At 50.1% G+C, this 14,987-nt stretch overlaps 1 protein-coding gene across 6 annotated transcripts in view; it reads right to left on the bottom strand.

Moving 5' to 3' along the window:
* The window catches only part of Stk32b (serine/threonine kinase 32B), a 269,438-nt gene that overhangs the window by 90,628 nt on the left and 163,823 nt on the right, over positions 1 to 14,987 (bottom strand). For all 6 annotated transcript variants that reach the window (XM_048784164.1, XM_048784166.1, XM_048784161.1 and 3 more), the window contains one exon: positions 7,365 to 7,538. In XM_048784164.1, the coding sequence (XP_048640121.1) occupies positions 7,365 to 7,538 (174 nt within the window). The remainder of the gene's footprint in view (positions 1 to 7,364; positions 7,539 to 14,987) is intronic.

Here is a 14,987-nt window from a genome sequence, read left to right on the forward strand (position 1 = left end):
GGGGGGGAATGGCAGGGCCTGGAGGAGGAGCAGGAGCTGGGGTGAGTGGGCCTCTGAGGTCGGTGGGGGGAACCGGAGGAGGGAGCTGAGGCAAGTGGAGAGGGCAGGGGTGGGTCTGCCCAGGGGTTCCTGTAGCCATTGTTGCAGAGGCTCATCTTTACCGAGCTCTTACTAGATTCTAGGTTAACATGCGACAAACCTTATTTCAGTTTGTTCTCTCAGCATCCCAGGGAGGCAGAGTGTTAGGTTCCTTTGGTGAGTGTATCTCATTACCACAGATTTAGGGGCTTAAAGCAAGAATGTTACCTTCAGTTCTGGAGGTTGGAAGTCCAACGTGCAACATCAAGCTGTCAGAAGACTGTGTTCCTCCTGGGGCTCTTGGGAAATTCTGATCCCTTCCTTTGTCCAGGTCCTAGAGGCAGACACCTGTGTTTCTGGCTCAGGGCCCCTTCCCCACCATCGAGCCAGCCATGGTAGGTAGAGGGTGAGTCCCTCTCTGTTGCGTCTCTGTGGCTCCTCTTCTGCCTCCCCCTCCCACATTTAAAGACCTTTGATCTGGGTGTGGTCCAAGTGTGTCCCCAAGCATTCAAGTATTGGAAGTTAGGTCCCAGTGTGGCAATGTTAAATGTGGGCCCTTTAAGAGGTGGAGCCTAGTGGGAGAGTTTTAGGTCATTGGAGTGTGGCCTTGGAAGGGATTAACATGGTTCTCAGAGGAGTCTGGCCTCCTGGCTTCTCATTCTCTGTCCCTCTCAGACATGTTTCCACCCTGCTATTTGGACTCTCAACCTCCAGAAGTGTGAGCATAGGAACCTCTTTTCTTTGTTAAGTACCCAGGCTCAGGCAATGGGAAGTGAACTCATACAGTTAGGTCTACCTGGCTGATCCAGGGTAAGCTCTCTGTCTCAGGGACAGTCGTGGATGAGTGTCTCAACCCATCTGTACCTTGATTCCCTTTCCCACTAGTGAAAAGTTGATCAAAAACGTTGAACCAAATCAACTTCCATGAGTTTTGAATCAGTGCTATATTCGAAACAGTGAACAAATGGTTGCTGTGCACAGCTTCCTGTTTATGTGACCCTAGATTTGAAAAAAGACCAGGAGAAGAGAAAGTGGCTGGGGACCCGAGCCTTGTGTGAGGTGTGAGGAAGTTTCCTCAAATTGGTTCTTTTCCTGTGGACAGGTGCAGTTCAAGGCACCTGCCTGTCCACCAAGACCCGGTGATCCTTGCTTCCTTCTCTTTATTTGACTGAAGGTTGGTTGAAAGCATTTTTTCATGTGAAAAAAATCACGACTATAAAACAGTGCTAAGCAAAACCGGAGAAGTGTTTAACACCAAGTTTGAGACGTCTAGGGAATTCTTGCTGTAATAGATGTTGGGTCCCCACTAACTTTTGAGGAGCTAGCTCTCCAGCTCTCAGAAATACCTGGCAGAGAAGTTCCCGACAGCAGGGCAGGACGCGGACCCTGCTTCCTGCCTGGAGCTTGTGGCTCTGAGTGGTTCTGAGGAGACCCTACCCTTCCTGCTCTTCTCCTGACTACGGGCCAGGTCCTGTGTCGGTGAGGAAGATTAAAGAGGAGCTAGAAAAGGAGGCATGACCTGCCAGCTGTTCTCGGGAGACCCATCCAATCTCACTACTACACGGGGACACCATGGTACTGAGCTCATCATTATGAGAATTAGATGAGATGACTGCGTGCGTGTGCATGTGAGTGTATTTCTCTATAAATAAGTTATATGTGCTACATATGTGCAATCACATGTATGTGCCACATGCACCTAGAAACACCCCCCCACACACACACACACAAGCCACCTTACACACATAAGCATGTGATTTCCAGTGGTCTCATCACACAAGCACACAATACATTTGATTCACTGTCGTCCTGGTTACTAATTGGATTTTGGACAACCCGTTCCTCTGGAAGCCTGGTGTAACTAATCCTGCCCTGGATGAAGAATCTTCCTGGAAGCACATTCTAGTGCTTCTGATCTTCTGGAAAAATCACTCTGTGACAAATTGGACCACATCACCTCCACGCTTCAACCAGTCGATACAAACAGGGCCCCTTGTGGTCCATCTCCAGCACCCTCTCCCACGCAGGGTCCACCCGCCCTGTGCCTTCTGCATTCCTGTCCTCTGGGCTAATTCTTGATTGTTCCCCCAATGGCAGGCCAAGCTGGCAGAGTCTCTTCCTGCCCACTCTGTGCTCCTGCCCCCCACTGGGCTCCCCGAGTACCTGCAGCTGCTGACCGGGGACCTACCACGGTCTCATCCTTGGTGGCAGTCTTCTGGCCCCTGAGATGGGTGCCCCTTCCCCTGGGAAGCTGCTCAGGTGCAGGGGCAGCATCTCAGCATTATTTACTGCCCCCAGGGGCTCACTCTGCTTGGACCAGATAGATGCTGAAAAAACCAGGAGACACTTTAGATGCCTCAGAGAGCAGATCCGATTATTTGAAGACAATGTCTTATTTTGAACCACGGTAGCATTTTCCTGCTTGAACACTACCACACTCACCAGGCTCCACCCTAAAATACCTCATATTTTTTGAAGACCCACATCACAGGTCAGATGGAACTCCTGGGTTCAAAGTCAGGTCCTCCAAAGAAGAGAAGAGTGAGCTTTCGAAAAGAAGCCAAGACAACTACGTTCCTTGTGAACATTTTCTCATAGAATTTGCATAATGGTCCAGTGAAGTCCATGCCAAGAGGCCATTTTACAGATTATGAAACTGAGGTCCAAAGAGCTAAGTTGATGGAGTTAAGTAACTCACCCACGTCCACCAAGATGGAAGACAGAAACCCATGGCCACTGTTATGGTTTAGATATGAGGGGGTCCCCAAAAGCTCATGTGTGAGACAATGCAAGAAAGTTCAGAGGTGAAAGGACTGGGTAATGAGAGCCTTAACCCAGTCAGTGAAACTAACCCCCAGTGGTGAGTGAAGGTGGGTGGGGTGTGGCTGGAGGAGGTGGGAGTCCCTTTGAGGTTTATAAATGGTGCGCTGTGCTCCGTCTCTCTGCTGCTTTCTGGTCATGTCCTGCGTTGCTTCTCTCCACCACACACTTCCACCTTGATCTTCTGCCTTGAGCCCTGAGGAATGGAGCCAGCCTTCTATGGGCTGAGACCTCTAAAACTGTGAGCCTCAGAATAAACTATTCCTCCTTCAAAATTGTTCTTGTCAGGTGTTTTGGTCACAGCACTGAAGAAGCTGACTAAAGCAGCCGTCCAGCCCACACGTGCACTTATGGAGTGGTTCTCCCACTCCCAAGTGTGCCCACTGTCAATCAAGCCACATTTGTCTGTGGATATAAAGTACAGGCCTTGAAAGCATCAGGCACATATGCAGTGGGGGGTTTATCAATTCAGCTGTTGAATTAATGCAAAACACCCCACAGCATTGCCATTCATCCCTATGCAGAGCATGAACAGACTCACATAATTTTGAATCTGTACACATTGGAAAAGGGATTTATGAACCATGTGGGAGGGGAGAGATGACTAATCTCTGCCAAGTCTCTAATTTAGACTGGGTAAGGTAATTCAGCTGCACAGTCAGGGTTCTCCAGAGAAGCAGGACCAACAAGACATACCTAGATATGTGGGGGCTGGTGACTCAGTCCTCTGTCTGACGCTGGAGGCCCAGGACAGCCAGCATGTGACTGCAAGACCAAAGCCTGAGAGTTGGGAGGCTGGGCACACAGATGCAGCCTGAGCCTCAGCCAAGATCCCGCAGCAGCATCCTGAGGACAGGAGGGGTGGCATCTAGGCTCCCCATGGGAGGTGAATTCCTCTGCCTCCTCCATGCTCTTCCAGGCCCTGGGGGTGGGTGCTGGGGGATGCCTGGCCACAGTGGGGAGGGCCTCTTGCTCTCCCCAGCTCACCTGCTGAGATGCTGATCTCCTCTGGAAACCTGCTCCCAGACATCCCCAAATAATGTTTCGTGGGCACCCCTTAGCCCAGTCAAGTTGACACTCATGTCACACATTTACTTAAGGACTCAAAGCATTCTTTAGATTACTGAACAGTCCCTTCTCTGGGGTGTGTCTGAAATCAAAGGGCAGGTGACCCCCACGGGAGAAGTGTCTTTGAGAGTGAGTTTAAAACATTGCCAAAAGGAAATGGCTCCAGCCAGCTGTGCTCCAATGGGACAGTCCCCTTTCTGCTGGTCCATCCTGGCCTCTGCTCTGGGAAGCTGGCATCAGCCTCGAAAATGTCTGTATGATTCTGTATCTCAGGGAACTTGGGGACGTGGGTCATTTAGTGCAGAGTGCAGGGATGGCTGTGGTAGTTCACAAAGGACCGTTACCAGATGGGTGAAGAGCTCGCTCCTCTTGGGCCTTCAGTGAACCCAGCCACAGGAGCATACAGTGCCCTGGCACCCTCTGACCAAATGGCACAGTGCTCACCGACCGACCCCAGAACCACGGCGCCTCGTGCCGAAGCTGGTGACGGTCGGGTGAAGCAGCCTCACGCTGACCCTCTCTGCGTGTCCCAGAACAAGCTCTCTGCTGCCCACAGCTGTGCTCCTGTTCCTTCTCCTCCTCCTCCTCTCCTCCTTTATTTCATTGTTTTCATTGTTGTTATTTGTATCAAAATTGCACAGGCAAATAGTCAAAGACAAATAGTTCTGCAAGTTTTGCTATAATACAGCTACCATCCCTACCATTTTCCCTCATTTGTCCTTCCCCATCCATCCACCAGGCTGTAATTGGGGCATTTAACTCCTTCTCTCTGCATGATGGATTTGTATGGTCCTTTCACTTTTTAATTTCAGGCTCTCTCCGTTGACAGAGAGGGCTTGACAGCCTTTCTTCTCTCCAGTCCTTGAGACGCACACCCATCCTTCCCAGTCCCCTATTTTCTCAAAGGAATAGTATCGTATTTTTAGTTAGATCAATTTTCAGGTAATTATAATTAGGTATTATGTACACAGATGACCCATTTAGTGAGCTGAATGATACGCAGAGGCAGTACAAAATCCACTGTAGAAGATTTTCACTCTCTAAGAATAGTAATTGTTTTACTTTGAATCATTGACTTTTTAAAATTAGCTTTTCCCTAATTTCAACTTCAGGTTCTTTACCAGCTAAAACCTCTCCTCTGGAGACAGCCCTCAATTCTCTCCGTCCTCCCTGAAGAAGTCCCTCCTGGGGTCTTTGACCTACTCAATCACAGCTGGCCTAGGGCTGCCCTGAGGGACAGTGGACACCCTTCCACACCATCCCCGGGACCTCCTCGCCCCTCTTCTTTGCTGGGCTCCAGCTTTCTGGATCATTTTTCTTCTTCTTGATTGGTCCCTTCATTTGAGTCCATCTAATTTTCTGGTACTCGAGAGAAGGCGTTTGGAAAGCACGGGTCTTGGAGACCTGGAAGTCTGGAAATGCACGGCTTTGCCCTTGATTGGCATGTCTTCACCACCTCCTGGACTCCAGGAAATGCAACCCGTCCCATCCGTCAGCCTGGAAGCTCAGCCTCTCCTCTCCGGTACTTGTCAGATCTGAGCAGTATCTTGCTGGGCTCCAGCCACAGCCCTGCGCCCTTGGGGTTCTTTGAACCTGGAGGCTCATGTATTTCAGGTCTCGGGGGTTTTCTTTCATGATTTCCTTAATGATTTCTTCCTCTGTGTTTTCCCTCTTTCTCATGCTGAAATTTCTGGGCTGGGCCGCTAATTTTCTCATATTTTCTTTTTAGGGTACTTCATGGGAGTACCCTAAAAAGGCTTTGTTTTCCAACATAGCTTCTGTTTTCACACATATAATTTGCAAGAGCTCCAACGTTCTTGTATTTTTTTTAAAAAATACCTTTTCCTGTTTTATTCTTGCAAAACACTCTCTTCTCCCTCTGAAAAATACTGATCCTAGTTATTTGGATGCTCCAGAGCCTCCAGGTATTCCTAGTTCTCCGGTTTGTTTGGGTCTTGATGCTCATGTCAGAGGATTCCCTGGATGTCTGATAAGCCCAGACCTCTCAGCCCTAGCTGGGAGCTGATAATGAGCAGGGACTTCCAGCTCCACTCCAAGGTGCCCCGGGTCACCTGTGACGTCACCGTTGCTCTCCTCTTGGCTTAGTCACATTGCCACGGAAACCATTTGAGCTTCCTGCTGGGGATGAGGCCCATAGCCATCACTGTCAGACCCCAGTAGGAATGAGGAGGCGGCCATCTCAGCATCTGGCACGGACACGTTTAGGTAGTCTTGCTGTTTTTACAGCACCCAACCTGACCCTCCGTCACTCTCTTTAGGGGACTGGCCCTCCGCCTCCTGCCAGGGCCGCGAGGGGCAGCCATCTAGTGATGCTGTGGGGAGGGGCCGGGGTGCTCGAGACCAGGGGTTCCACCCGTTCCCGGGGCCGTGGCCTGTTTTCTCCCCCTCCCCGCCCTCCATAGCATCTGCTGCCCATCCTGGAAACTCCAGGGGATTCTGAGGTGTTACCAGTCTTGGCTCCCCCAAGGACAACTTAACACCCAGTTTCTGGTGTCCGAGTCATCTATCGCTCTCCGCCTTCTCTCCAGTGCCCTCATGTGTGCTACAGTGTCTATTCAGTGTCCCCATCCTTATGAATTTAAACATCATTTATTTCTGTCATTGCATTGGGACTTTGGGAGGGAGAAAGTGTCGGGGTGTGTGTGTTTCGTCTGTCTTCTTCACCAGAAGTTCAAGTCCTTGTCCCCTGAGTCTTCCCAAATCACTCAAGTTAGGAGCAGAGGGGCCCAGGGCCAGAGCCCAGCTGCACACCTGGAGCCCCGCCCGCCCGTGGGCTGAAGGCTCCCCACCTAGGAAACCGCTGCTTCCCAGTCTCTCCTGGCGTTTCTGCATCTGCAGACAAACTGGCTTGGCTCACCTTGGCAGTGTGGTGCTGCCAGGGAGAGGCGAGGTCCCCAGGGAGGCAGCAGACACTCAGAGTTTATCGAAAGCTCAGAACCAGCTTTCCAAGGTGAAGGGACCCTCCCTAAGCACAGCACTGACTTCAAAGCATGGAGAGGAAAAAGGCAGACCGCCTCCTGCTCCCAACTCAGTGCCACAGTGACCCTGCCAGCCCGGGAAGGAGGGACAGAACCTCCCGTTCTCCCCAAGACACCCTGGAGCAGAGAAGCTGAGGCCAACCAACCACGAACCCCCGTGCCCTTCCAGCAGTGGGCACGGGGCAGTTGTGCAGGCAGCAGGCAGGGTCCACCTCGACCGGGCCGTAGGGTGGGCTTCGGTCTCTAGAGAATGCGCAGCTCAGATCAAGCCGCGGTGCTTTCTCTCCTCCCCAGCGGCAGCCACTTCTAACTAAAGTGAGGGGTAGAGCCCGCCCATGGTTCCTGCAGACCGCGACCCCTCCCACGCTCCAGCCCAGACTCCCGCCAGCAGCCGGTCACCTGTGGATGATGTGGTGCCTCTGCAGGTACTCCAGGGCCAGGGCCAGCTCACAGATGTAGAGCTTCACGGTCCCCTCAGTGAAGTGCACGCTCTGCTGCAGGTGGTAGCGCAGGTCCCCCCCCAGCAGCAGGTCCACCACCATGAACATGTCCTCCTCGTCCTGGAAGGAGTACCTAGTGGCACAGATGGACAGAGAGAGTCAGGGCGGAGGCGCCACCAACGTCCCCAAGACCAGTGCCCCCGTCTTACGGAAGAGTAAACTGAGGCCCAGGGAGAGGTGCTGAGGGGAAGCGGCAAAAGCTCTCGGTCCCCAGGCGCCTCCTCACTGCTAGGCCTCGCTTCTGACGTGGCCAAGGTGAAGGGCAGCATTGGTGCCCAGGTGCTGGGGGACAGTCTGTGCTTCTACCAGCCCTGGATCCAACACAGTCTCATGTCTTTCTGCTGCTTTCGTTGGACGCTTTAGGTCCATGGGGCTGCAGCTTGGATCTGGATGCTCCCCAAGGCCCTGATTTGAAGGCCTGGTCACCAGCTATGGCACTATGGGGGAGGAGGGGACTTGGAGGAGGTGGGGCCTGGGGGAAGGAAGTCAGGTCCCTGGCAGTACGCCCTTGAAGTGGACGTTGGGACCCTCCCTTCCTCCCTCTGCTCTCTGGCCACATGCTCCCACCATGATGTTCTGCGATGCCACAGGCCCAAAGCAACAGGCCAAGTGACCATGACTGAACCCTCTAAAGCTGTGACCCCAAATAACCTTTCCTCTTTTGAAGTTGATTGTCTCAGGTACTTTGTGACAGTGGGGGAAACCTGTTGTCAGGATGTCTTTGCTGTTCTTTGAAGACGCTTCCCTCTCCCCCGAAGCCCCACATTCCCCGTGTGTGTGCTGCTGCGTCCTACTCAGAGCTTGGTTTTGGAACCCTTGAATGCTGTGGTGCTCTGGGACACCCCAGGCCAGGAACAAAAGGAACTGGCAGGGTTTACTTTATGGCCTTAGAAACTGACTAGTCAACCCCAGCCCCAGAAGTCCCACACTGCAACTGGGAGCCAGCAGGAGAGGAGACCCGCGGGCCTGACGCACCCCGACTGCTGTTCAAAGTGTTCAGGATCATTGTGCCCCCCAATCGTGAATCTCCCAGCTGTGTACCTTGTCACAGGCATTGGGCTGTGTGCTGGGGATGCTTCCCTGCAGGAAGGCACGGTCCCTGGGAGAGGGGGCCTGGCTGACTCTCACTGACGGAGCAGGGACGGGTGCCATGGAGATGAGGAGAGGAGGAGTCAGCTCTCCCGCAGGTGGGTGTGGGTTGGAGGGAACAGGAGGTCAGGAAAACAGGGCAGGACTGACCAGAGGGACAGCCTGAGCCAAGGCCAAGAGGCTGGTTCAGGGACCATTATTCACACACTGAGCCACAGCCATGAGCCACTTGGAGTCACCAAATGGTCACAGCCAGGCCAGGTAAAGTGGGGTACAGGCCTCACTCTTCATAGAGGAGAGATGGGAGGAGTCATGGAGGACGCATGGTTAGTCTCCTCCTGGGCTGTGGGGGTCGAGGACAGGCCGTCGCTGCCCTTCCCTGGCTGCTCCAGGCTCAGAGATACGCATTCCTTCCCATGCAATGGCACCAGAGCCTTGGGAGGGGTGTGTCCCAGGTGTCCCCAATATTTGCCTATCTCTGGGTCTGAAGATACCATTTCTAGAAGCTTCAGTGAGAAAAGGTTGCTTTGTACAGAAAACTTTAGTTTTTAAATTCTATTTTATGTGATTTTAAGGTTTATGACATCAAGAAGTTTAAAACATACAGAAAAGTGATTCTATGGGTGCTGTGTCTTGGATCTATTTGCCTGCACAGGGCCAACATCACTCATTCGTTCAACGATCATTTCCTGAGGACCTCGGCTCCCAGGTTCCCTGCGAGGCCCCAGGGGAGGGAGTGACGGAGGGAGTGACTGGCAGGCGGGTCCTTCTCTCTATGAGCTTAGATGCTTGAGGGGGAAACAGGTGAGCAGTCTCTCAGGGAGTAAGCTCAGAGAGTGACAAGGACCACGAGGAAATGAGGTGACGAGGTGGGCTACCTGAGGAAGGGGGTCTGGGAGGCTCTGAGGATTGGAGCAGGGCTGGACACACGGACAGGAGCAGCAGCAGGGTGGGGTGGGACACTGAGCTGAGGAACAGTGAGTCTGAGGCTCTGAGACAGGACAAAGCCCAGGGAGGGACCGGAGTGAGAAGCCAGCATGGCCACAGAGAGCCAGAGACACAGCCAAGGCCTCGGGACCTCTGGGGCCAAGCCCTCTGGTTTGAATGTCCCAACCAAGCTCCTGTTGGAAACCCACCCACTGGGGAGCTTGGACAGGTGACCGTCAGGAGGGGACTCGTGCCATGGGTTAGAGGGTCAGAGGACTACGGGGTTGTGGGAGTGGCCTGGTGGTGGAGGCTCCTCGGACAGGGGCCGGCTCTCCACGTGCTGCCTCCTGCTGTCATGACCCAGCGGGAAGACCCTGCCAGGTGCCAAGCCGATGCCAGCCACAGGCTCGGGCTTACAGAACGGGGAGCTAAATAAACTGAATTTGGGTGGTGAGTTTCCCAGTCTGTGGTCTTCAGTTATAGCAACAGAAAATAGACTGACCTGGAGGGAAGGACTGGATCCCATTCCAGGAAGACGGAAAATCACCTGGGAGGTGAGGCGAGGGAGTTACCCTGCCTGCTTCCTCCCTATGCAGCTCTCTCTGGCCCAGGGCGGAGGATGGATGAGAGGGGCATGGGGGCAAGTCAGCAGGGCTCTCCAAAGGACTGGCTGAGGCGGCCGAGGCCCTGTGGAGACTGCTGGTGCTGGGCGTCCAGGACCCCATGAGCGTCTGGGGAACAGCACCGTGGCTGCTGCCACCAAGGGACAGCTCTGGTCCCTCTTGTTTCACCTCACTTTGGGGTTGGGGGCAGCCACCTGCTCTGGCAGAAGACAGGTGGTCCAGGACCCTCTGAGGGCACCAGCTAGGGTTTGGATCTGTTTCAGGACATGCTCTGCCAAGTGATCTCTGCTCGAATGGACACGCTGCAGCATAGCGGACTGTTCACAAGAAATGTTAAAATAAGGCTGGCCTGAGACCTCAGGCTGGGGACATGGGCCTTTTCCAGATGCAGCTGCTCCGAATTCACCCTTTGAATAATGAATGTGGCCTGGAAGACCATAAGGAGAGCCCCAGGAAGGGGCTCCTGACACACTGGAGCCCGGGAGGGCGCCAGTTGACGCCCTGGTGGCTGGGAGGAGAAACATCTGTAATCTCGTTTTTCAACGTTGTTTTACTCATCTGGGTGCCTTTTCCACAAAAAGTTAAAAATAGATGTTCCTAGTTTCTTTAAAATCTCTGCTTGATTTTTGTTAGAATAATATTTAATTTACAGATTAAAGAGAATTAACATGTTTACAGTGTTGAATATTTTTTTAACCATGAACATGGGATATCTGTCTTCTTTTATGTCTATCAATAAAGTTATAATTTTCTACCTGAAGGTCCAGTATATATATATTTTTTATCCCAAGATTTTAAAGGCAGTTTTATTGCTATTATGAATATAATCTTTTTTTTTTTCCTTTTCCTTTTCTTTTTAGTTGGCTAACTGGCTGTTGGGGAGGTAGGAGCGCACTCTGACATCACGTATGTTTATCTTGTATCCAGACACCTGTATCCATCTCTCAGTTTTAACCCTTTTCCACCGATGCTCCATGTTTATTTGCCACATAAAGATGACTAGATCTCCTAAAAACTGCCCTGTTTATATTAGTCCAGCCCTTATTATGCCTTATATTTCCTTTTCTTTCTTATTTCACTAGCCTGGGGCCTCCAGTGAAATGTTGGGTATAAGACAGGACTGTGGCACTTTCATCCCACACTGAACTTGAATGAAGCATTTCATCATTAAGAAAATGGTTGCTGTATGGATTAACATCATTCATCTACATAGGAAAGTTCTTTCTATAAGGCTAAGAATTTTTATCCTGAGCAGATGAAGATTTTTTGAATGATAAGCGGTCTTTGCATTTCTAACTAAACCCGACCTCTTGATAAACACGTGTGGGCACATGCACACCTTTCACTGAATCAAGGTGCCATTATTTCACTTAGGACTTTCGCATCTCGTGCTCCAATTCACCCAGCCCTTATTTTTGACTTGAGCTATTTGACATTGTGCTTCGTCACCTGGATCTTGCCTTTGTTTGTTTTCTTTTGCTCTAATAAATACCCGAGGCTGCGTAATTACTAAAGAATAGAGGTTTATTTAGCTCATAATCCTGAAGGCTGGGAAATCGTCTGCATGGTGCCAGTATCTGTGCAGAAGCTGGTTGGGCTTCGTGCTGCACCCCAGCCTGGAGCTGGGTCTCCCAGGGCGGGGAGGGCAAGCTGCCAGCTCAGGTCTCTCCTCCTGGTCTCATAAAGCCACGAATGCCATCAAGTCCCACCCTATGACCTCACCCAAGCCTAATCACATCCTCAAAGCCTCACTGACAAATACCAGCACCACATGACTTTGGAGACTAAGTTTCTAAGACACGAATTTCAGGGGACACAGTTAGATCACAGCAGAACTGGAAGAGTCCTTGGATGCATCTGCTAAGCATGGAAGGGTTTAGGATTCAAATACAACATGCCTCCCAGATGCTCAATTTGTATTCGATAACTGACGGGCTATGAAACATTGCATTAATAACCGCGTGCTCTGGACTTATGATTCGCAGCGGAACTGTCAGAGGGCCTCTCATTCAAAATTCCATCAGATGGCTTTGGAGGAACAACATGAATTTTCACAAGGAAACTTGCAGACTGGAATGAATTCTAACGAGGAAGACCAAATGTAAAAAGAACAATCATTTAAGCAATAATTCAAGTTGTGGCTTTTCTTGCTACAGATCCATATTATGCCCTGGGCCACAGACCCGATGTTCCCAAAGAGACTCGATATGATTCCTGGAGAACAGAGAATGACCTCTCACTGACCCCTCTGTGGCTTCCAGCGGTTCTGCTCTCTGCCATTGTCCTTTATGATGTTGCTTGAGCTACAATCATAATTATGTCCTCAAAACAGCGCCGCACATTGTCATGGACATCTGGAGTCGGCAGACGAGAGCAGTACAGCTGACCGCGGAGAAGTCTGGGTAGGAGGCTTTCCTTGCAGGGCCGCGAGGGCACGCCCTGGTCTGGCTGTTGCAATGTGCCAGGGTCCAGAATGCAATGTCTACCCTTTTCTTTTTTATAAAATCATCAATTAACTATCTTGATCCAAACAGGATTCAAGTGACTTCATGAAACTCATAACATGATACAATTAAAAATGTGAGCCAATGGTGAGGTTAAAGAATAAAGTAAATCCAAGAAAATCAGGCAAAAGAGCCCCCAACTTATGCCCAAAGATCCTGTCTGCTTGCCTGTCTGCTTGGGGAAAGCTGGGTGACACCGGCCACAAATGTGTCTTCAACCTTCCCAGCATCCAGAGCAAAGGGAGAAATATGATTAGCTTCATGATTCAAGGAAGATGTGAAAAAATTATTTAGGAAAAGCATGATTTTTAAAGATTGACACAATTATAGATATTCATGGGCACAGTGATTTTCCAACATATATCTACAGTATGCAGAGGTCAGATCAGGGTATTTAGCACACCTTCCACCTCGAACAGTCATCATTTCTTCTTGTTGGGAATATTAAAATTCTTCTAGTTATTTTCAGATATACAGTGAAAAGCATGTTTTTCCTACCACTGAAACCAAAGGGAAAATTTCCCCACTGGATTCTTATAAAGACGGTGTTCCATGATGTGATTATGTGGGAAAGATTGTCTTCGCAACCCTGAAGTCTCAACACAACTTTTTAACAGGGTGACATCAGGGCAAGTCTCAAGTTACATCCCAAATACCGAGAGCGATATGTGAGAACCAAGTTAGTCAGTTGGAAAAATCATACTAAGTATCTGTTGCCAAAGGGGATGTGGGTCTTAGGTACAGCAAGACCCGCTCGCTGCTAAACACAACCAAAGCCACCCACCGGGTGCTTGATCGTGGGACTGGAACACCGAGGGCACCCCACATGGCCACGCAGGCTCCTCTGACCTATTTATTGTGTTTACATTGAAGTCTAAGAAACTGACTCACTTGGTTCTCACATGTCGCTCTCGGTATTTGGATGTAACTTGAGACTGGCCCTGATGTCACCCTGTTAACAGATAGTATTGCATTTAGGGTTGTAAATATGATTTTCCCCATAAAACCAACAGCTGGAAACCTATTGATAGATGCACAGAATGCTGAGGCAGGCAAAATCGTCCACATTCAACTGGTTTTGACTGTGGAAGTGACCGTTTCATGTGGCTCAACCTAACACAGAGCAGCTCGCCATTTAAACCACCACGATGACTTCCTGACACCTCTGGAATAAACTCACACTTCCTTGACCAGGGGAGCTCACTGTGCACATTCAGCCATTGGACAGTTCTGCAGAGATGCTACTCCTCAACACACTTTACCCTAAACTCTGCTCCCCACATCTTACAGATCACTTGATTAGACATTCTACCTTTGTTGATCTATTGGGTGTAGAATTGCAATGCAACTTTAATTTTCTTTGATTGAAAGAATGTGTTCGAGCCAGGCACAGTGGAGCACACTTGTAATCCTGGTGGCTTGGGAGGCTGAGGCAGGAGGATTGCAAATTGGAGGCCAGCCTCAGAAGCTTAGTGAGGCCCTGACTCACAATTGAAAATAAACAAAGGGCTGGGGATGTGGCTCAGTGATTAAGTGCCCTTGGGTTTAATCCCCAGTACCCCCCCCCCCAAAAAAAAAAAAAGGGTATTTGTTCGCTGAAGCTGTTGCTACAAAGAACCACAAACTGGTTGGTTTAACACAGAGATATTTTCTTACAGTTCTGGACACTAGAAGTCTGAGGACAAGGGTTGGTTCAGTCTGAGGCCTCTCTTTAACTTGTAGATGGCCATCTTCTCCCTGTGTCCTCACATGTTGTCCCTCTTGTGTGTCCTAATTGCCTCTTCTTCTACGGACACCATCCATATTGGATTAGGGCCCACTCCAGTGACCTCACTGTAACTTCATTACTTCTCTGTCTAAATACAGTCATATTCTGAGATAGCAAGGGTTGGGGCCTCACTACATGGATCTGAGGTGGAACAACTCAGAGTAAGGCTGGTATATGCTTGGGTCTCCATTTGCCACTTGGGCCTGTTCTTATTCATTGCCCATTGTCTGGAGACCATTTCTTACTTATCTGTAGATGCTCTTTACATATTGGAGACCAATCCTGTAATGAGCATACCTGTTGAAAATATCCTCTCCGACTCAGTGATTTGACCCTTCCATTTTTTTTATGCTGCTTTTATTTTACTCCTGTCCATTAGTTTGAACTTGTTAATTGTGTTTTACTTCCTGTCCCGTTTGATCTACCCAACAACAGAGGTGAGTTAAAATGTATCGATTTACTACTTTTCCTTATGAGTTTATCAGTTTTTGCTTTACATGTTTTAGGTTACTGTGAGGAGCATCAGGTTCAGAAATGTGACTCATTCTTTTTATCAGGCTGCAGTTGTTTCCAGGAAAAGCCTTCTTCCTGTTAAGTCCAATCTGCACTAC

Source organism: Marmota marmota, unplaced genomic scaffold, assembly GCF_001458135.2.
Source record: "Marmota marmota marmota unplaced genomic scaffold, marMar, whole genome shotgun sequence".
NCBI lineage: Eukaryota > Metazoa > Chordata > Mammalia > Rodentia > Sciuridae > Marmota > Marmota marmota.